This window comes from Lacerta agilis, chromosome 2, assembly GCF_009819535.1.
Source record: "Lacerta agilis isolate rLacAgi1 chromosome 2, rLacAgi1.pri, whole genome shotgun sequence".
NCBI classification, from domain to species: domain Eukaryota; kingdom Metazoa; phylum Chordata; class Lepidosauria; order Squamata; family Lacertidae; genus Lacerta; species Lacerta agilis.
In genome coordinates, this window is record NC_046313.1 from 7,986,521 (window position 1) to 8,008,775 (window position 22,255).

At 45.9% G+C, this 22,255-nt stretch overlaps 1 protein-coding gene across 1 annotated transcript; it reads left to right on the plus strand.

Annotated features, from left to right (window-relative positions):
• Positions 1-7,265: 7,265 nt before the first annotated feature.
• Positions 7,266-21,530, plus strand: METTL1 (methyltransferase like 1). Its single transcript, XM_033138469.1, has 6 exons — positions 7,266-7,416; positions 9,594-9,760; positions 13,280-13,464; positions 15,076-15,189; positions 18,642-18,743; positions 21,028-21,530. The coding sequence occupies exons 1-6, from the start codon at positions 7,313-7,315 to the stop codon at positions 21,166-21,168; spliced, it is 813 nt and encodes a 270-aa protein (XP_032994360.1). The 5' UTR covers positions 7,266-7,312; the 3' UTR covers positions 21,169-21,530.
• Positions 21,531-22,255: the final 725 nt, after the last annotated feature.

Sequence of the window (22,255 nt, forward strand, 5' to 3'; positions counted from 1 at the left end):
AGCAATTACCAGTTGGCAGAAAGCCCAGATCTGCTCTCTCTCTAGACCCTTAGCAACGACCTGTGATTGGTCAATGAGTTCCTAAAGAGTGAGCTCTGTGTGAGAGCTTGTGTGTTATGCAGGTGCAGATGTGGAGAAAGTGGTGTTAGTGTTAGGTTGATGAGAGAGAGAGAGAGAGAGAGGAAAGATTTTATGTTTTGTTTTCTTTTATTTGTAAAGTCTGTACATAGTAACTTATGGATACTAGTTGCTTCAATAAATACTGTATATAGTTATCCAAGTGAGTTGCTGAGTTCCTGCGTTGTGCTGTCCAGTTAATTACACAACAGCCAGAAGCTTCCAGAAAAGTCTGCGGTTAACTCTGCTGTGTCCAGGACTATTTTATACTCCTGACACTAAATCTTAAGAGTCTCCTGCTTGGCAGGGGGTTGGACTGGATGGCCCTTGTGGTCACTTCCAATTCTATGATTCTATGATGCAGACTGATGCAGGTTGCTTTTTGATAACCTGTTATTGTTGAGCAGCATGGCTGCTTGAGGGGGGAGGGGACTTGGTGCCACGCTGCCCTGCTGCACCCCTCCACTGCCTTCCACCCCCTCAAATATTTTATTAGGGAGGGTGAAGATCCCTCGACCCCTAGGAGTTGGCTCCTATGTTCCAGGGGCTACATAGCAGGACTAGGTGGGTGAGGCCATGGCCAAAAATGGGCAGGGCAATGGATGTGGCTCTTGCCATTCAACAGTAGGCTGCATTCCAGCCATGCAAAAGTCTCCAACCTCCATCCCTCTGTCCTTCATGCAGGCAAGCAAGAGGCATTATGACAGCTGAATGACATATTCCAGGTAGGCAAATGTGTGGAGAAGGGCTGGTGAGGGGTATGACACAGGTGAGCTGGTGAGAGTCCCAAGGACTTGAAAAAGAAGCCTGGAGGGTAGAACACTCATCCAAAATGATTCAGCTAAAACAACTGGGAGATTTGGATTGCTTGCTTGTAGCAATGTTTTGATTCTACACAATCATGTTTACAGGGCTGGGAAACTTATTTCTTTCTAACAAGCAGAGGCCTTACCTCTTCAATCCACAGCATTTCTGCAAAATGACTTAAGGGCAGGATGTTCTGTTGCAAACAGATTCAGGAATTGTGGAGGGAAAGGGAACATCCCTTGAGAGTATTCCTCGAAAAATGTTTGAATTAGGGTGATGTACGTTTTTCAAGAATGCATTCAAAAAGAAATTATCCTGTGCCAAGGAAACTTCATGCCCAGAATTTCTGTGTTGACCTCCCCTTTCCATAGAAAAGATCTGCAACACATAAAATATGGTAAATGATGCCTGGGAATCAAAGAGGGCCTGATAATTAAAACAGGCAGGCAGGAGGGAATTCTCAGCAGATCTGAGTGGTAGAGGAATCTATACACCTGTCAGGCGTTTGCACAGAGTAGCGGGGAAAGGAGATAGCCTTGGATTGCTTTGCATGAATCAATTGCCCCCACATTCACTGAGAGCCAGTGTGGTGTAGTGGTTAAGAGTGGTATACTCGTAATCTGGTGAACCGGGTTCGCGTCTCCGCTCCTCCACATGCAGCTGCTGGGTGACCTTGGGCTAGTCACACTTCTCTGAAGTCTCTCAGCCCCACTCACCTCACAGAGTGTTTGTTGTGGGGGAGGAAGGGAAAGGAGAATGTTAGCCGCTTTGAGACTCCTTCAGGTAGTGAAAAGCGGGATATCAAATCCAAACTCTTCTTCAACAAGTCCAACAAGGAAGACTGGAAAAAGCTGGCATTGCATTCACCCCCACTTCTCAGAGTGGTGAGAAGTTCCAAAACCACAGCTCTTACTCTCCCATTAGAAGGAGGTCAATGGAAGCTTATTGGTGTTTTGCCATATTTGCTCACACCTGTACAGTACATAGAATTGGGGTATGTGAGTAAGATAGTGTTAGCCCTCCTAACAGAAAATGTAGATGAAACTGAGAGCCAGTGTGGTATAGTGGTTAAGAGCAGTAGACTCGTAATCTGGTGAACCGGGTTCGCGTCTCCGCTCCTCCACATGCAGCTGCTGGGTGACCTTGGGCTAGTCACACTTCTCTGAAGTCTCTCAGCCCCACTCACCTCACAGAGTGTTTGTTGTGGGGGAGGAAGGGAAAGGAGAACGTTAGCCGCTTTGAGACTCCTTTGGGTAGTGAAAAGCGGGATATCAAATCCAAACTCCTCCTCATCTTCCACCCCATTGGGAAAGACTCTCCCCTCCAAATTAATGGAACCAGGTCTCTGATACACACTACCTCTTTCTGCCTGGCTCTCCTAGAGGGGAGCTGCTTTAAAATGGGCTGACTTTGAGAGCAGAAGAAGTATCGCCCAGCGCAATGAGTAGGCTTCCACTGGGTTGGAAAATGGAGAGGAACCGTTGAACTTATGCTCAGTTTCCAGGCTTCCCATGGTAGGCCCCAGTGAAAGCAAGAGGCTGGACTAGATGCTATGATCCAGCAGGGCTCTCACGTTTCCTGGTTTCCACAGCTCTCAGTGTCCCCAACAGCTGAAAATCCAACTCTCTCTCTCTCTCTCTCTCTTGGATCTACAACAACCATTTCTTCTCAGCCGAGGGTCCAATACACAATTCCTACCTCAGACAAGTAGGACATCTTCACTCCATGCAACCCCCAAAGTGTGAAGTCCAAAAGGGTCAAACCTTCTTCCTAGCAGAATCTGCTGGCCTCAGCTAGAAAACTGGGCACTGCTTTGTGATGGTTGTTGTGGAGGTTCTTCTCTCTTCGGCAGGTCCTGGGCTGTTCAAAATGGTACCGGTAGCAGAGGGAGGCATGGGGAAATGTGGGAGTTTGGGAGGTGGTGGGTTAGAGGGATGTTTCTAAGTCCCTCCAGTCCTCTGATACTGCCATAGTATCATTGCTCCTCAGCCCCATCCAAGGCAGCCTCCGGAATTAACCCTCTCCCCAGGACATTTCTGTAAGTTTTTGTAAATGTGTTTCTAATAACCCAGGAAAGACCTCAATATGTCTACAGTCAGTTGCCAAGCATGTTCTTTTCAGCTATAAATAATAGCTACAACTTTGCAAATAAGCTTCATGTGCCTTAAAAAAGAGAGAGAGATTATGTTCCATTGCTAGAACACTAAACTTTTACCAAGTTTTGAGAGCCCACCTTTTTGGTTGCTGTAAATTATACACAATCAGTTTCCCCGTTTGTAGAATACTCTCCCCAGGGAGGCTTGCCTTTGTCACATATCTTCAGGTGCCAAGCAAAAACTTTCCTCCTCTCTTTGCCTACCAGCAAATGGAAGGTGCCAATTTCCATTGATTGCCATATGCTGAAGGCAGAGGTGCTAGTCTCTCACATAGCTTGTGGGAGGGATTACACCAGAGGCTAATCGCAGCACATACGGTGGGCTTTAAAAATGTTTTTATATGGTGGACTTGCACAAGACCTCTTTACCGCTCTTGTCCAAATGGGTAAGTATCACTCATGCATAAGACGCTGAGATGGAAGAGGTTGGGCCCTGAGGAGCGAGCTTCTAATTCTTCTAACCACTCTTTACCATTAGTGTGCACAATGTATATTCAGTACAAGTTGGAATCCCTTTTGAAAGTTGTTATGTATTGAAGTTCTCACCCTAGGCCACTAGGGGTGTGTGTGTATATAGTTCATTCTGCTGCAGTTTTCATTCAGGTCCGCACATGCAAACGAGGGATTGAAAGTGACGTTCAGGGATTGGGTAACTACAGAAAGTTGTTACTGTTGCTTGTAGCTGAGTTCTATTTAAGCAGGCTGCTGAGCCCTTCAGTCCAGTTCTGTTCCAGCCTGAGAATAAACAGAGCTGCTTGGAGAATCACTGTGTCATCTGCTATGTCCACCCACTATTTAATAAAAGTATTATTTTTTTAAATTTAACATTGCGCTCTTCCGGGACCCCGAGTTTTCTGTTGAGAATAGAACATGCCATACTGTGTGGCTGTGAAATACTTGCCGATGCAGCTAACAGCTTCATTAACTGGAAACAGACATCTAGCGACTGCATGAGTCACTATCAGCTACATATCAAAATTCCCCCGTGTGGCCGTGCTTCCAGTAAACAAGATCTGCCTTCCACTTTATCAATGCCACATCAATGAAAAGAAGATGCAGGAGTTGGTTCGGGGAAAGCGCCTTGACCCACCCCTTTGCACCCTCTTCCCATCTTTTTCTCACATCCGTTATAGGGGCATGGCCACCCAAATAACAATGATTTGGTTGACCAAGGTGGCACTGAAGTTCCTTTTTGTTTTACCCCACCTTTGTTGCACCCCGTGTTGCTGCTATTCCTGTGAGCCCTCAAGGAGCTTCCTGCGGGCATGGTTTGTACTCTCTCAGTGCCCTGGTTGAGAGATGACCAGGGTAAATGAAACAGACACTCTAAGCATCCTCTACCACTAACATGAGCTCATTCATGCCTGTGGTTTCCTGGGGACCTGGGGGTGATGATACAGATGGGATATTGACTAAAATGCAGCTGGTGGAAAACTCAGAGCCAATCAGCCTTCTTTGCTGTTATGTACTGAGTTGAATAGGATCCAAAATGCAGCAGTCTGATTGGTCCTAGAACAATAGGATTGAGATTGCAGCAGTCTGACTGGTCCCAGAACAATACGATTGAGATTGCAGCAGTCTGATTGGTCCCAGAACAATAGGATTGAGATTGCAGCAGTCTGATTGGTCCGCAGGAGCCACCCAATCCAGTTCCAGGTGGAAGTGAATCCGCACTCTGATTGGCATACAGGAGTATCCCGGAATTAGCCAATCACGTGGGGCCCATTGTGTAAATAGTGTATATAAAGCAAACGTTTTGGGGGAACTGCATTTTCCTCACTACTATGAGCTGAATAAAGAGCATGAAATTCACACTTGACTCAGAGTATATTTCATTTGCCATAATCAAGGCAGCAAAGAACCAACAATTCTCCCCATTGCATTCTTGTAGGGTATATAAATATGGCGGTTTAAATGGGATTCAATATGTGTGCATGTTTTTTGTTTTTGCATTTTGATATGCCAGACTTGCACAAAACAGTGGGTTAAAAAACAACAGCAATGTATGTTACAACTGGTCCAACCCCAAACTCAACGAGGAGAACCTCGCCAACAGAAGTTGGGGGTGAAGTGATAGACAGCACCCCTCGCAAAACACGTGGGAACTTGAACAGACTAGCTATGAATCACAAAGTGCCTGGTTTGAATCTCATCACTGCCATGAACTCCCTAGTGACCCCCTCTCTCATATTCAGTCTCCTCTCTGTTTTGCAACATGGGGGATAACAATAATGATATACAGGGCAGTTGTGAAGATTCAAGACATGTAAACTGCTTTGAACACCTGAAAGCACAATGCAAATAATAAGGGATGGGGTTTTTTAATTGAAGAATATTCAACTATAGTGATTAGACTAAAGCAAATAAATTGACACCTAAACAAGAATTAAAAGGGGAGAGTTGGAATATGGAAGAGGGGGATGGGTTAGGGTGTTTGAACCATATAAACTGGAAACACAAATATAGTGGGTGGTCAACTATTACGATACAAACGTCTCCAAAAAAATCCCATAAAATGTTCTTGTATTTCCCTTCTTTGCACTCATGTCAATGCATGGCCAGTTCAAACAGGGACAGGGAGTGCAAATAATTAACCCATTGCTTCAAGGAAGGAGATAACTTCTCATTCCAGTGTTGAAACACCATGCATTTGGCTGACGTTGGTTCACAAATGACCCATGGCTTGGTGGTAATTCCCCCTATTCTTGGGGAGGTAATTCAACAAAGCATGCACACCTTTGAAATGTAGTAAGGTTAAATTACTAGGTAAAATAGATTATTAGCAAAACTTCACCCTGCAACCAGGCAGCTCCACATCATGTTGGTAAGGGACACCATTTCTAGCAAGTCTGAAATGTTAATTTTTGTTGCATGAGACGCAACCTCCAATCAAGGGATGACCTTTTGATACATGAAAGTGCCAGGGAATGGTGCATAGATTGCATAGACATTTAAAAACCCTGTTTCCCTTACTATTTATTATTAGTTGGCAGATGGGGTGTGGGACTTGGGCAAGCCATTACACATCTCAGTCTCACACATAAACATCCCATCTGTAAAAACAGAAGTTGCCCGGTGGAAACAATCCTCTTCATCCAGGCCTTCGTTTGATTAAACAACCTATGGCCTTTTAAATATGTTTGTGGGTGTTATTGTTTTGTTGCTGCTGTTGTTATTACTTTATTTATTTCCTGTTTTTATGCCCTGCAATCTTCGGATAAAGCGAGGCATATAAATTTAATAAAACAGTAATATCAAAGGTGGAATTAAAAAGAAACGGCAGCAGAGAGGAAACCAGGCTGCATTGCGTGATTCGGAAATGAGAGTGAGGTGTGTGTTTGTCTCTCTCTCTTTGTGTAAATATACACACATACTGTTCTAGCAACCTCACACCCAGCAGTGCTTGGGAATTCTAACAGAATCAGTGCAGTTTTTGAAAGGTTCGGTCCGCCACCTTGGTTCAAAATGGGTGTCCCAATCTCATGCAAACATAGGTGAAAACCTGCTCTGTGATCTTGTTGCGATTCCAGCATTGCAGCCCGTTAGGAAAGAGAACCTCAGTCGGTAGAGCATGAGACTCTTAATTTCAGGGTTGTGGGTTTGAGCCCCATGTTGGGGAAAAGACTCCTGCATTGCAGGGGTGGGCCTAGATGACCTTCGGTGTCCTTTCCAGCCCTACAATTCTATGATTCTAAGAACTGATTTGAGCTGGAAGGGACCCGAGGGTCATCCAGCCCAACCCCGCCTGCAATGCAGGAATCTCAGATAAAGCATCCATAACAGGTGGCCATCCAACTTCTGCTTAAAAACTTCCAGGGAAGGAGAGCCCACCACCTCTCGTGGGAGTCTGTTCCACTGTCGAACAGCTCTTGCCGCCAGCAAGTGCTGCGACTGCCAGAAACAGGTAGGTAGCCGTGTCGGTCTGCCATAGTCAAAATAAAATAAAAAATAAAAAAAATTCCTCCCAGTAGCATCTTAGAGACCAACTAAGTTTGTTCTTGGTATGAGCTTTCGTGTGCTTTTTGGTCTCTAAGGTGCTACTGGAACGAATTTTTATTTTGTTTTTTATTTTGTTTTAACTGCCAGAAAGGCAGCCCAAACGTCGCCATGGAAACAGGCGGTAGCGCGCCAGCGCCGCTGGCCCTTTAAGGCGGAGAACGCGACGCGATGACGTGCGTTTCCCGCGACTCCTTTCTACTGGGTGCTCCACGTGGCTCCGGCGCTGTGATCGCGATGGAAGGGCCGGTGGCGGCAAAGGCGCCGCCGCCGCCGCCGCAGAAGCGCTTCTACCGGCAGAGAGCGCATTCCAACCCGCTGGCGGATCACACGCTGCGCTAGTGAGTGCGGGCGGGGATAGGGAAACAGCAACAACCCCGCGATCGCCCCGCTTCCGGGCTCCCACCCTCGCCGCCCGTTTCCGTAGGCTCCCCGCGGGCTCATAGAGACGTCTGCCTGCTTTGCCGGGTGCACCCCGACCCTACCGTGCTGACGTGTTTTGCTGTTGAATTCCCTGGGGCTCCCTTCTGAGTGAACCTGCCGTGTCGAAATTCGCACATCTTGCCCCTTGACTCACGGAATATATGGATCCCATAGTGAGTCAGACCGCGCATTGGTCTGTTCTGGCCGGTGTTGTCTCCTATGAAGCTTTCCCAGTATGGCAACCTCCAGTATGCTTTTGTGGGAGGGGAGAAGGAACCTGGGGGGTTTCTGCATGCAAAACACGGGCCACTGGTCTGGCTTACCTGCTTCTTAGGCACACGTTTTCGTGATTTCTAATTTCTAGGGAATCTAACCTTCCAGATGTTGTTGGACCCCCGTCAGCCACAGCCAGCAATATCTTGGGGTGGGGGGGCCTCTAGTTCCCCATCCCTCCTCTAGAGTTTATATTCATCAGTGACAGAATGTCTTGGCTCGCCCCTCTTCACGGTGAACTCTGAGATGATGGCACTGCAATCTTCTACGTGTTTGCTCAAAAGCGAGCCCCATTGAATTCAGCTCTAATGGTCTGATTCTAACTCTGCTTAGAAACAAGGCGCCTTGATATCAGTGGCCTGCCTGGCACATAACACTTCACTATTGTTGTTCAACAAACTGCAATTTGTCCTACAAATTGTGGTTTGTTTCTCCCAAGTTTCCCCTGTTTTATCCTGTGCCTTTTTAATTTGGTGAGCATCTGGGGTGGATTGGCCAACCAAACTATGGACAAGGAAGAGCGCTGTGTTCACACCTAATGCCAAGCCACAGTTAAAACAAGCTAAGGTGTGTAAGCCAATATCAACCCGTCACTTCAGATCATGGCTTGATTTGGGAGTAAACAAACCATAGTTGAACTGCTGGGGAAGGTTTGCAAGTAAACCTAAAGCATGATTTATGTAACTTTAGTTTAATAAGCTATGGCTTTATGTTATATGGGAACCAGACCAATGGGACTTGCTTCCAAGTAAGGATACCTAAAGCTGCAATCTCATGCACGCTTGTTTGGGCATATTGACAATTGAACGAAAGGGAGCTTCTCTGTATACGTGTGCATATGACTGAGACAGCATATATTGCAGTCCGCCGCTGAGTTATGTCTTTACTTGAAGGCAAGCGTCATTGCATTCAGTAGGACTTGCTCACAAGTTAAGCGTGCCTTAATACAATTCATGTACAAAGCAATTTCCGGTGACAGTAATTTCCATTGACATCAGTGGAACTTGCTTCCAAATAATTGTGGTTAGGATTTGACTGTAGTCCCCTAAATTTTATTGTCCGTTCTTCCAGATGGACAAATTGTCATTTTTCTTGTTTACGACATAACTCTTTGGAATGTTTCTGAACATGCAAATCATGGGAATATTTATCTGTGTCAACATTATATGATGCATGCCAGCCCTGACTCCTTGCCCAATTCAGTTTTTGAAACCTGTAATAAATTGTGTCCCACAGAAGTTGTTCCTCATGGTTGCCTCTTGGGAAAACAGCCATTGCTGCTTCATACCAAAATACTGTACTAGGTTTATAAAATGATAACTGTAGCATATAAGAACAATGCAGGTTGCATATACACCATACATTTTAAAGTACATTGCTCCCCCTCAAAGAATCTTGGGAACTGTAGTTTACCCCTCACAGAGTTACAATTCCCAACATCCTAAACAAACTATAATTCATTCATTCTCTCTCTCTATATATATATATATATATTGGGTGTGTGTGTGAGAGAGAGAGTGATCATGTACTTTAAATGTATGGTGTCTGCAGCCTTAGTCTGCAATCTCCATTTCCCACTTTTTCTGTCGCCCTTTTGTTTGTGTAATTACCTTGCCTGGTGCAGAGTTCTGGAGATGGCCTGCCGCTATTTTGTGACATTTTAGTTGGTCTTAATAAATGAATTGCCCAACTGCAAGGTTTTTTTTGCCTCATGTGTACCAATACAAGGTATTTCCTTGGGTGGTGGTTTTTCTAGGGTCAGCGTATAATTTACTGTTCTTCACTCTTACTTCATGAAGTCCTCCGGTTTCTTTCCTCATAGTCCTGCCAAGCCTGAAGAAATGGACTGGTCAGAGATCTACCCGGAGTTTTTTGCCCCTTTAACTGCAGACAATCAACACGATGACCTGAAGGATGCAGAAGAGAGAACTAAGCCTGCGTCTCAAGTAGAGTTTGCTGATATCGGCTGCGGTTATGGGGGATTGCTTGGTAATTTCCCCCCCAATGAGAGTTATCTGATGGTTAAGGTTCCTCTACGGGTTACAAGCTTGTAAAAGACTATAAAACAATGCTTTTCAAATGCTTTCCTTCTTTCCCTGGTCTGCGGCAGCTGTTTATCCAGAAACCATGGTAGGAGGGAGGAAGCGGGGGAGAGAGAGGACAAATGAGAGAGTATTTTTCCCTTCCTTGTGTGCCTGTTGCAAGGTTTTAGGGGTTTTTCCTGGGGTAAAAATTCCGTCGTCAGGAATGCATTAGAAATTTCCCCATAGGAATCCGTGGAAATCATCGACTTGTTATGCGAATGCTTGCCTAACAAAAGATTTCCCGAGAACGCATCATGCTTTGGATAGTGAGACCCTGTGCATTTCGTCGTACTGCAGTTTGAATTCTATACTGTAAAATACAATATATGAGAAATAAAAGAACTGATGGAAGCACAATTGAAAACCGTACAGTATCTAGCACAGTGCATTACAATGGCTACAACAGGCAGAAAAATCATTAAGTGGTCTGCTGAGTCCATCTGCAATTTTCAAGGGCTCTGCGTAGAACACATAAACGGCCTTGGTCCTGTATAGCTGAAGGAGTGTCTCCACCCCCCATCATCCTCCCCGGACACTGAGGTCCAGTGCCGAGGGCCTTCTGGCGGTTCCCTCACTGCGAGAAGCAAAGCTACAGGGAACCAGGCAGAGCGCCTTCTCGGTAGTGGCACCCGCCATGTGGAACGCCCTCCCTTCAGAGGTCAAAGAGATAAGCAACTACTTGACATTCAGAAAATAATGTATTTTAATATTTGTTGGAAGGCGCCCAGAGTGGCTGGGGGGACCCGGACAGATGGGCGGGTACAAATAATAAAAATATTATTATTATTATTATTATTATTATTATTATTATTATTAGAGTTAGAGCTTCCATTCATGCCGAAGGAAAGAAGGCAAATGGGGTGGATGCTGGTAGTATTTTCTGCATTTGTAACTGGCGGTACTGTAATTCCACAGCCTGAGAATTGCCAGCCTTCATTTGAAAAAGCGAGCGTGCAGTCCTCATGGATGTGAGGACAAGCTTCAAAAGATGCAGGCTGTGACTGATGAAATCTTGGAACTTGGGGGTTCTAGTGATCAGGAGCAGACAGCTCTTTTTATCCTTCCCCATGATCAGTAGAAGCAGAATAAATTATTGAGATGGCAACACATCTGCTTCATTTGGCCAACAGATGCTCGCCGTGGAATTCCCAGTGAGAAATGTGTCATTTATTAAGCATGAGGAGGCCCTGGCTGTTACGAAGACCATTGTCTATATTTTTAGAATTCATTCTTGCTGATTCACAGTGATCGGAAGGCGATGGATTGATTTCTGCTGTGGTGTTTTCCTTATAACGAGGGCGGCTATCATGCAACTGTCTATGAGTTTATAAAAGAGTCATGATCTGCCGGTTATCTACATTTAAAAAACCCAACACCCTTTACTCAGGAAATAAGCTTGCGGAAAGTTTTTTACATAATAAATTGTCACTCCTTGACCATCTTGTGAATCTGCAGACAGGAATGTGTTGGATGGAGGTGAAAAGAACCACCTGTTGAATGGCTGTGAATTAAAGGCTTAATCCTTTGTCCTGCAATCTGAATTGAAAGTGAGTCCCACTGAATTCAGGGAAGTGTCGGCTCCCTCCTTTGCGTGGAAATCATGAGTTCAGTGGGACTCGCTTCCCACTGCAATCTTATCTCCTAGCCACAAAAGGGCGTCTAGGATCGAGTGTTTGTTCCTAAGTGTCCTCCAGATGTTTTGGACATCTGTGCTAACCGGGACTGATAGGCGTCCAAAACATCTGGAAGGCAGCAGGTTGGGGAAGTCTGCCCTCCGTGAAACTAAGTCTGCAGTTCTGTGTGTGCTCTTCCCTGGGAGCAAGCTGGGCTGAACACAGCTGGACTGCTTTCCAAGTCAGCCTGCATAAAACCAGGCTTGCATAATCCTCCACGCACTTCCTTGTGTGTTACGTTCCAATGAAATTAATGGGATTTACTTCCAAGGAAATACGCATAGGATTGTGCTGTGTGCCTCAATCGGTGTCACTCCCTGTACTTAAATTCATTGCTGGCCATTCTTGTTTTTCACATTTCTTTGTCCTCTCTTAATGCTGAAATTTAAATCATCTAAATAATGTTTTGCAATAATAATAATAATATTTTATTATTTCTACCCCGCCCATCTGGCTGGGTTTCCCCAGCTACTCTGGGCGGCTTTCAACAGAGCACTAAAAACAGAATAAAACTTCAAACATTAAAAACTTCCCTAAGTGAAAAGACGTGAAAAGCTAGAAATTTGAAATTGAAATCAGTGGATATAATAGGCGATAGTATAAAATGTTAGTTTAAAATAGGATATAAGTAGGTAGAATTGTGATTTTGTGTAATTTGGTTAAGAATAAGATTATAGACATAAGATGATAGATAAGAATTAAGATTAGTTGTGAAAGAGGAATTTAAAGTGGTTATAAAGTTACTACAGTGTATTTGAAATGAACGCAGAAGAGAGGAAGACCCCCAAGTAAGAAATAAAGAAGATTAGAATAGTTAAATAGATGTTTGGTTGTGAGGTTTTGTTTTTGTTCTTCTTAGTTATGTTGTTATGTATTGTGTTAGATTTTTGTTTTTGTGTTTTTGTATTTTGTATGTATTTTTTGTATTTTTTCCCTTTAAAATACCAATAAATTCTTATAAAATAAATAAAATAAAAACTTCCCTAAGCACTGGAGGTAGCCAACCTGGTGGCCTTCAGTTTTTTGGGACTACAGCTCCCAGCATCCTTGGCCTCTGGCCATGTTGAGTGGGTCTGATGGGAGTTGTAGTCCAAAGAATCTGGAGGGTGTCACTTGGGTTACCCCTGCCTTCTGCAATAACAGTAAAGGCGCACACTGAGAATATTGAGAGTGCTACAAAAAGTAGACCATAGCCGGTTTGGGGTGGACTTTCCCGCTCCTGGTAGATTCTTGCAAAAAGTGCTAAACTTTGTAGACTGCTCTGCTCTAGCAAGACACTCCTATGTTCTTAAGCAAGAGGATATAGCAAGCTCATACTCTGGTTAGTTACACTGTTTTCTGTTATGGGATTTTCACGTCGTGTGTCCTTTGCTTTGGAAATTTGAATCATATTTGCTGACCCATCAGAATTCTAGTAAAGAAATTATGAGTAGGTCTCTCTTGGCAGGCCTGGTTCTAGCTAAGCTTACTGAAGAAGGAAGTCCCATATGTTTCCGTGGACTTCTAAGCAGAGGAATGATGCAAATACAGTGTGAGAAAAGGAGGTTAAGTCTGGCAGAGGGGTTAGAAGAAAGCATCTCTGTGGCTTTGAAATGTGGAGTTGCAGGGGGAGCAGGGAGATAAATCATCTTTGACTTTATGGCCACCCTGTGCTGATTTTATTGAACAAGATTTATATATTGATTAATCAACAACAACAACAAAAACCTCTGTCCTCTTTTAAGTTACTGGCTGGCTGTTCTCTTTTACAGTTGCGCTGTCTCCCCTGTTTCCCAAGACTTTGATGCTGGGTCTGGAAATCCGAGTGAAGGTCTCCGATTACGTGCGGGACAGGATCCAGTCCCTGAGAGCATCTCACCCCGGGCAGTTCCAGAACATCGGCTGCATCCGCAGCAATGCCATGAAACACCTGCCCAACTTTTTCCGCAAGGGGCAGGTGAGTTTCCCAAGAGTGTCGCATGGAAAAAGCAATCTCTCCCCATTCGGAGTTTTAAAAATTATTTGTGTACACACTTTCTGGACACCCCGTGTCCAGAAGAGGGCAACCAAAATGGTCAAAGGCTTGGAAACGATGCCATATGAGGAACGGCTTAGGGAGCTGGGTATGTTTAGCCTGGAGAAGAGAAGGTTAAGGGGTGATATGATAGCCATGTTCAAATATATCAAAGGATGTCATATAGAGGGTGAAAGGTTGTTTTCTGCTGCTCCAGAGAAGCGGACACGGGGCAATGGATTCAAACTACAAGAAAGAAGATTCCACCTAAACATTAGGAAGAACTTCCTGACAGTGAGAGCTGTTCGGCAGTGGAATTTGCTACCAAGGAGTGTGGTGGAGTCTCCTTCTTTGGAGGTCTTTAAGCGGAGGCTTGACAGCCATCTGTCAGGAATGCTTTGATGGTGTTTCCTGCTTGGCAGGGGGTTGGACTGGATGGCCCTTGTGGTCTCTTCCAACTCTATGATTCTATGATTTTTAAAGATGCCTGCGTCACTCCTGCCCTGGACATTTGAAGTTCTCACTGTTTCCTCTGAGAGAGAAACCTCTGTCATCCTGATTCCGCTTTTTCATGGATCTTTAGGGTAGAACAGATCCTTGTGTTTTTAAAAAAATGTCCTGTCAGACTGTTGGTGATGTCTACAGTATTACAGAGATGAGGAATCCGTGACCCTCTGGCTGTTGCTGGACTCTGGCTGCGTACACATAATGTATTTAAAGTACATTAAAAGCATGTGGCTTCCCCCAAAGAATCATGGGAACTGTAGTTCACCCCCTCAGCGCTGCAGTTCCAGCAACCCTTAACAAACTACAATTATAAATCTTTCCCCAGAAGTCTTTTACCTTTGGGCGCGTCCACCACATATGGAAGAAGGTTCCTTCTGTTTGTTTACATTTCCAGCACTTGTTACTTTGTCCATGATACATTTTTGCCAATTTCACAGGGGTCAAATACCACCTATACATCATCTTCATAATGTTCTCGTATTTAAAGTACATTTAAAGCATTCCCCCAAAGAATCATGGGAACTGTAGTTCACCCCCTCAGCGCTACAGTTCCAGCAACCCTTAACAAACTACAATTCCCACGGTTCTTTGGGGGAAATAATGTGCTTTAAAAATACGGTGTGTGCACAGCCTATAATTCCCACCATGGCCAGTGGTCAGGGATGTTGGGAGCTGTAGTTCAACAACATAAGGAGGCCCATAGGCTTCTCATCCCTGCTCTGGTGTAATGGTTCACCAAGGCTTCAAGCAGAGGTCCTCCCCAGCTGTTCTGCCCAAGGTTTTGTTTAGCTGGTGGTGCATCCAGAGTTTGATTCTGGAGCTTTCTGCAGGCAGAATGTATGACCTCCCGCTGAGTGCCAGTCTCATTCCTTTGGGGACGGGAAGGAGACAACAAAGGCTTTGTCGGTCCTGGATATTCCATAGCCAGGCCAAATGCAGATTAGGGATTATGTTTAATTTGCAGGCTGATGACAGGCTAACTTCTTCCATTCCTCCTGGTGGGGAGGCATCTCTTTCTCGTTCTTTTTTCTTTTGCATGAAATCCAGCTGCGCAAAATGTTTTTCCTCTTCCCCGATCCTCATTTCAAGAAGACGAAGCACAAATGGCGGATTATCAGCACCACTTTGCTGGCAGAATACGCCTATGTACTGCGCGAGGAGGTGAGTGCATTGCTCTTGAGGGTGCTGCAATAATAATAATAATAATAATAATATTCATTCATTCATTCATTCATTTATACATACATACCTCACCCATCTGGCTGGGTTTCCCCAGCCACTTTGGACGGCTTCCAACAGAACATTAAAATGCAATAATCTATTAAACATTAAATGCCTCCCTAAACACGGTTGCCTTCAGATGTCTTCTAAAGGTCTGGGAGTTGTTTTTCTCTTTGACTTCTGGTGGGAGGGCATTCCACAGGGCGGGTGCCACTACCGAGAAGGCCCTCTGCCTGGTTCCCTGTAGCTTTGCTTCTCGCAGTGAGGGAACCGCCAGAAGGCCCTCAGCACTGGACCTCAGTGTCCGGGCTGAATGATGGGGGTGGAGACACTCCTTCAGGTATACAGGACCGAGGCCGTTTAGGGCTTTAAAGGTCAGCACCAACACTTTGAATTGTGCTCAGAAATGTACTGGGAGCCAATGTAGGTCTTTCAAGACATCATGTTTGTTTGTTTGTTTGTATGTATGTATGTATGCCGCTATTCTGTGGCAGAACCATGCCCAGAGCAGCTCGCAAACAACCTACAGAATAAAATGTAACAACATTTCAAGGCAAAAACAAAAAGAGAAGAGACAGTTTAAGCAAAAAGCACACTAACAAACATCTCACATTAATAAACACTGCCCGGCAATAAAATGCAAAACATTTTCCATTTACTGCAAGGGCAGTAGTCTCCCCCCCCCCCCAATAGCTCCCATATGTCTACAAACATCTCTGGTGGTAATTTGTGGCCTAAGGAGGGGGTGGGGAGAAGCTATAGCTTTTGTGATACTTCCTTGCTGGAGGCTCTTATTACTTAGCATACACAGCCAGGCATCCGTTGTGGGTATTCTGTGGCCTGCCATAAGTCGCTGAACTACAACTCCCATCAGCCTCGGTGAGCATTGTCAGGGGCTGGGAATGATGGCCGTTGTAGTTCAGCAACACCTGTCAGTTTACATTTCAGAAAGTGCAGAAAGTATTGATCTGATGTGTAGAGATCTTTCCTATTCTGATTACAGTGGTACCCCGGTAGACGAAAATAATTCGTTCTGCGAATATTTTCGTCTAGCGGTTTTTTCGTCTAGCGAAGTGGCAATGTAAACCGCGGTTTTCGCTAGACAAAAGAAAAGACAAAAAAAATTTGTCTTGCGAGGCAGCCCCATAAACTTTTTCGTCTTGCGGGGCAGCCTTCCACTAGACGAATGCCTTCGTCTAGTGAGTTTTTCGTCTAGCGAGGCATTCGTCTAGCGGGGCACCACTGTAATTCAAGAGGGTTCTGGAAGCTTCTCTGTGTGAAAGAAACAAGCAGAGGGCTCGTGGTGTTTGAGTACAGCTGGCTTAAGCTGGTTCTCTTATCTCTTCTGTCAAGGTCATGCTGACTATAAAAGTAAGGCCAGAAGGAGCCTGGGTTTCACTTTCTATCTCTTTTCCTTCTGGTGTGGTGTTCTGTACATAGATAGTGTAAACGGTTTAGCCTTTTTATAAGTTATTGTAAGTTAAGTCTGCTGCAACAGGATTTCTCATGGGCAGTGCCAATCCCGAATGTATTGGATTTGTGACCATTATGCTCATTTGCCTTCAGTAGGAGTAAAGATCTGCTGAATGAAATATTAATTGCCTCTGGTCTGTTTTTTTGGGGAATCCTGCAACGTGTTTTAAGTTTTTACTCTGCTAACTCTACGTTGGAATCTGCTCTGGATCAATACTGAGTAGAATTCCCCGACACTTTTCTGGATGACCTCTGTCTGAGAGGTGAGCCGCTACCAGCCAGAGTAGGCAGGTAACCTGACCAGGTAATAAAGCAGCTACCTAGGATTGGGCTAGCAGCCAATGAGACCTGAGTATTTCTCCTGGACATAAGGCTTTCTGCGGCAGCTGAGATTGGCGAGGGATGGGCTCCATGAAGCGGGACAGTGAAGGTTTCGGAGGTGCTTCTCTTGGCCTGCGTTGTGCCATAGAGGTCTCTGTCTAGACATCGCCTTCCACCTCAGCATTCCAAGAGGATGCGTGAACGGGAGGAATGTGTCTGCCCTCCGGCTTAGACGCCCTTCTGTGCTAATTCCGCCGATCCCGAGCACTCCCTGAGGGTAGGCCTTCCCAGAGTAAGCTACGCCATCTTCGTACTCCAGAAATAATTAATCTCTTTTATCAAAACTCCAGGTGCGTCATCGTGCCCTGGAGCCTAGGGAAAAGCAACACACTCCGGAATCGCTTGGGAATTTCACTCCCAAGAATTAGGGACGGGTGCTAATTAGTGCTGAAGGCAACACTGTTCTCCCAACCCCTATTAGGAGGCTTGTGCTGGCAAACTTCCTCGCAGCCGAGCATTGTGCCACTGCCAGCCCCTGACTTTGTCCTGGCAGCTTCTCCCCAGGGCACCCTGGCTGACTCTCCTTTCACCTGCCAGAGCGGTGGGCGGGAAAGATGGAGAGGATCCTTGCTGCTGCTGCTGCTGCTTCTTGCGTCGCCGCTTTTGGGGTTGGACACAAAAGGGAGCCAGTCTTCGTGGTGAATCAGCACCAGGCCTCACCCAGAGTCAGCGTGAGTCACCCCACAACTCTCCAGGTAGCTTCCCCAAGGCTAAGGAGGAGTCTGGCACAGTCTCTGGCACTAGGCTGCGAGGAAGTTGGGGCTTCAGAATACCCAGTAATTACTCCTTTTCGGAAATGAGCCCGAGATCCAACTTTGAACAGGAAGCTTCCAGTGGTTTGGAAATATCTTTTTTTTCCTGCTGAAAACCTTCCGCCTCCATTTGCATTAGGAATATTTTGCCCCAACCCCAAATAGCAAACTGTTCTCGCTTCTATCCCATGTAAAAGGTAAAAGTAAAGGGACCCCTGACCATTAGGTCCAGTTGCGGACGACTCTGGGGTTGCGGTGCTCATCTCGCTTTACTGGCTGAGGGAGCCGGCGTTTGTCCACAGACAGCTTCCAGGTCATGTGGCCAGCCTGACTAAGCCTCTTCTGGCGAAACCAGAGCAGCGCACAGAAACGCCGTTTACCTTCCCACCGGAGCGGTACCTATTTATCTACTTGCACTTTGACGTGCTTTCAAACTGCTAGGTTGGCAGGAGCAGGGACCGAGCAACAGGAGCTCACCCCGTCGCGGGGATTCGAACCGGCGACCTTCTGATCGGCAAGCCCTAGGCTCTGTGGTTTAGACCACAGCGCCACCTGCGTCCTTTCTATCCCATGTAGTGCTAAGCAATTGTGCTGTCAGCTTTCCTGCTTGCACAGTGGGACTTGCCCATCTTTCCCCCCACACCGTAAGCACCGCCGGATCTGTCCTGGGTCTTTCTCCAACCCTCCAGATCAGATTTTGGGGAGGCTGGGAGTCCCGTTACGCAAAGGGAACAGAGAGTGTCCTCCATGTCCTGCTCCTTGTAACATCTCCCTTATCTCTCCCAGGGGCTCGTCTACACCATCACGGATGTGGAAGAGGTCCACAGGTGGATGGTGAAACATTTCAAGGAACACCCGCTTTTTGAGCAGGTGTCCTTGAAAGAACTGGTAAGTGCAAGGGAAGCGGGCACATCCGTGCGAGTGCGTCATCTCTGATGTAAGGTTTTTTTTGCAGCTCCAGACAGGCTTTCGAAGCAACCTGCATGAAAACGTTTCGTAATGCTCCCAGTCTGCTCTCTCGGAATTAGATCACCGCCCGATGAACTTCCAGGTTCCATATATAGCCTCTGAGGAAACCGCCCCAGTGACACATTGGCACTTGCACTTGGAATCTTTAATTTCAGCACTTGTTAAAAGTATAGAGACCTAAAGAGGAATAAAATGCAATAAACATGTAAGGGATCGCTGGAGCCAAATAAATGCATAAAGGTTTCATGGCATAAATCTTGCATGTGCATACCAAGAAGTCAGTCTCACTGAGTTGAGTGGGGTGTGTGCTCCTTGCTAAGCATGCACAGGATTGCACCCTTCGACGCAGATGTACAAAACAGGCCCAGAAGTAAAGTTTTGTTTTTCCCCAAATCATATTTATTAAAGTTTCCAATACAACAAAATCATATGAAACATTCCGAATTACATTCCAAATTATTTCTCCAATTATCAATAAAACAAGAAAGGTTCCAAATCAACCAAATTATTATTTTAAATATTATTTAAGAAGTAAAGTTATTAATCCACAAAAGTCTTACTCTTTCTGCTGCACGTGTTCATTAACTTGTAGGGAAAATGAGAGAAATGTCCTGTTTTAAAACAGCTTCCCCACCCTGTCATCTGGGAATAGCTGGACTGATCCTGCCCCCTCCCTCCCCATCTTCACCCTGAGCCAACCTGTTCTTAGTTGCCCCGTAGTCCGAGCTCTGATGTACCAGTTAAAGCAGATTAACATCACCATCCCAATGAAACGCCACTCCGCAGCAGCCCCCAAATTCTATAGAGCAGAACAACAGTATGGATGTGTGCCGTTCCAGCCCCGATCGTTTAATACAGGGAGTGCCAAAAGTCATCAGTGTCGAGGTGAGAAGCCACAGCTGAAAGCCGAAGTGAAATGCAGAGATGAAAACAGCCTCAATGGTTTTAAGAGGATTAATAATAATAATAATAATAATAATAATAATAATAATAAATTTTATTTATATCCCACCCTCCGGGCTCAGAGCAGCTAACATCATACAAGTAAGACAATGCATAAAAACAAGTGATCAATAAATTACATCCCACAATTAAAATTAAAACTGGACAAGTGGCAATCTTCAGGGTTAAAATTGAAGGCGGTTACCACCTGTTTCCACAGTTATTATAAGCACCTGTGAGCGGGCTGGGAACCTCCTTTGTGCTTGTTCTTATACAAGGAGAAAATGAGTGAGACTGAACCCTGACCAAAGACCTGGCGGAACAGCTCTGTCTTGCAGGCCCTGCGGAAAGATGTCAAATCCTGCAGGGCCCTGGTCTCTTGTGAGAGAGCGTTCCACCAGGCTGGGGCCACGGCCGAAAAGGCCCTGGCTCTGGTCGAGGCCAATCTGATCTCTCTGGGGCCCGGAATCTTTAGGATGTTGTTATTTGCAGACCGTAAGGTCCTCCGCGGGGCATACCAGGAGAGGCGGTCCCTTAGGTACGAGGGTCCTAGGCTGTATAGGACTAGCGAAATAAAGAGAGGCGTTAAAGTCAGTTGCGGGTGAGTGTCTCTGGAGGAAGGCATTCCCCAACTGGAGGGGAGCCCTGCTTAAAAGGCCCTCTTCCGTTTCGCCACTCCGATCTCAGGTTGTGGAAGTCCTTGAAGAAGTTCAGTTATTCCCCTTTACACTCTGTTGTGGTTAACATTTTTCAACCTGAGGCAGGCATTCAAGGATGGCCCAAAAGGCCGGCGAATGTGCCCAAACTTGCCACAGATGCAAGGCATATAACTCTCTTGGACACAAACACACAACTCATCCATGCTGTAGTGCGGGACTGAGAGGAGAACTGTAAATTTCTTGGGTCATGAGACAATTCCCCCTTTTTGGGGTGTATGTGCAGAAAATGCCTGGTGGAGGTAGGAGCCCAGTCTTCCTTCCTGCCCTGGTAAGGTCAAGGACCCCTGGACAGTTAAGTCCAGTCGAATTTGACTGTGGGGTGCAGTGCTCACCTCCATTTTCAGGCTGAGGGAGCCGTCACTGTCGCTTTGGCATAGCATGGTCTGTGCACCTTTTATTTCCCCCCTCTGTGCAACTTAGTGCTAGATGGATATTTCCGACTTCCACAGGGTGAAAAAGAAGTTCTCCCAGTGCTGTGTGTGTTTGTGCATTGTGACCATCCTTTTTTAAATAAGCAACCACACCTACTCCTCTCCCAACAGGCGAGTGATCCTATCATCGGTCTCCTGGACACCTCAACTGAGGAAGGGAAGAAGGTCCAGAGGAATGGAGGCAAGACCTTCCCGGCTGTCTTCCGGCGCATCAGGGACACCACAGAGGAACAGGAAGCGGCAGGATCATGACCGGGGAATTTCCTGGGGCCTGAGAAAATTCACGTCGTCCCAACCCGTGTTTCGAAAGGGAGGTGTTGGGGGCAGGGATTGCATCAAGAATGGGACGGACTCGACGCCTCTGGTCACGCTGGGGTCAGCCTTCTATTAACACAGCTGGGGATTCCCCTTCTGGGGTAAATCAGCTAAATGGTTGAGTAAGGGATTGCCTGGTTTGTTTGCTTCTTGTTTTGCCCGTAGAAGGACCGGGGTGCATTGTCCCAGCATCAGCCCCACGTAGCAGGATGAGTGATCCCGGGAGTTGCCTCCCACTCCATTGAACCATCAATCACTTTCATTTTGTGAATGAATAATAAACAGGAAGAAAGAAATATTAGGCGCTATGAGTTGTCAGGTCCAGCCTAGCTGCTGTCTTTCATCTTCACTTTCCCCAGATCAGTGCCAGGTCTAAACCCCTGGCTCTTAGGTGGTGGGTGGGTGAGAGAGAGAGCTGCCACAATGAGAACCTGTGCTTTCTTAAAACAGACCATAGATGTAGCTGGACTGCAGCTCCACATCTCCACGCTGTGAAGATATCAGCTGGGCTAAGGCAACATGCACCTAACCCCCAGTGCAGAGAGCCTAAGATGGGGGAGACTGTGAAACCTGTCAATCACTTCTTTGAGTACTTTGGTCTTCTTGCAAGGATCATTACCTCACTAGTCGCCTAGATTGTAGGGGAATGACCACAGTTATCACCCATGTGCAGTAGGATAGCTTCTGCACACTCGACTTCTGTATCTTCCACCCAGGTGAGCAAGAATCATGACCAGAGTTCACTTTCCAGCCAGGCAAAGTCACTCGAGGAGGTTGTGGAGCAAGGGTTGTGGGGGCTGGGAGAGTCCCACGAGCCAGACGGAGAGATCCAGAGAGCTGCATTTGGCCGCTGGGCCAAGTGGTTTCCCACGTCTGCATATAGCTTCTGGGAGCATGTCATTGCAAAGATGCTCCAAAAATATGCACTTGGATATGCCTCTGCCATGCATTAATAATTTGCCCAAAGAGAAGTGTGACCTATAAATTAGGCAATATTTTTCTTCCTTGATTCAACTCTTACAAG

Coding starts and splice junctions, on each gene's coding strand:
- METTL1 (XM_033138469.1), top strand. CDS start 7,313: ATGGAAGGGCCGGTGGCGGCAAAGGCGCCGCCGCCGCCGCCGCAGAAG. Junction 9,761..13,279: donor CGGTTATGGGGGATTGCTTG/GTAATTTCCCCC, acceptor TCTCTTTTACAG/TTGCGCTGTCTCCCCTGTTT. Junction 18,744..21,027: donor AGGTGTCCTTGAAAGAACTG/GTAAGTGCAAGG, acceptor CTCTCCCAACAG/GCGAGTGATCCTATCATCGG.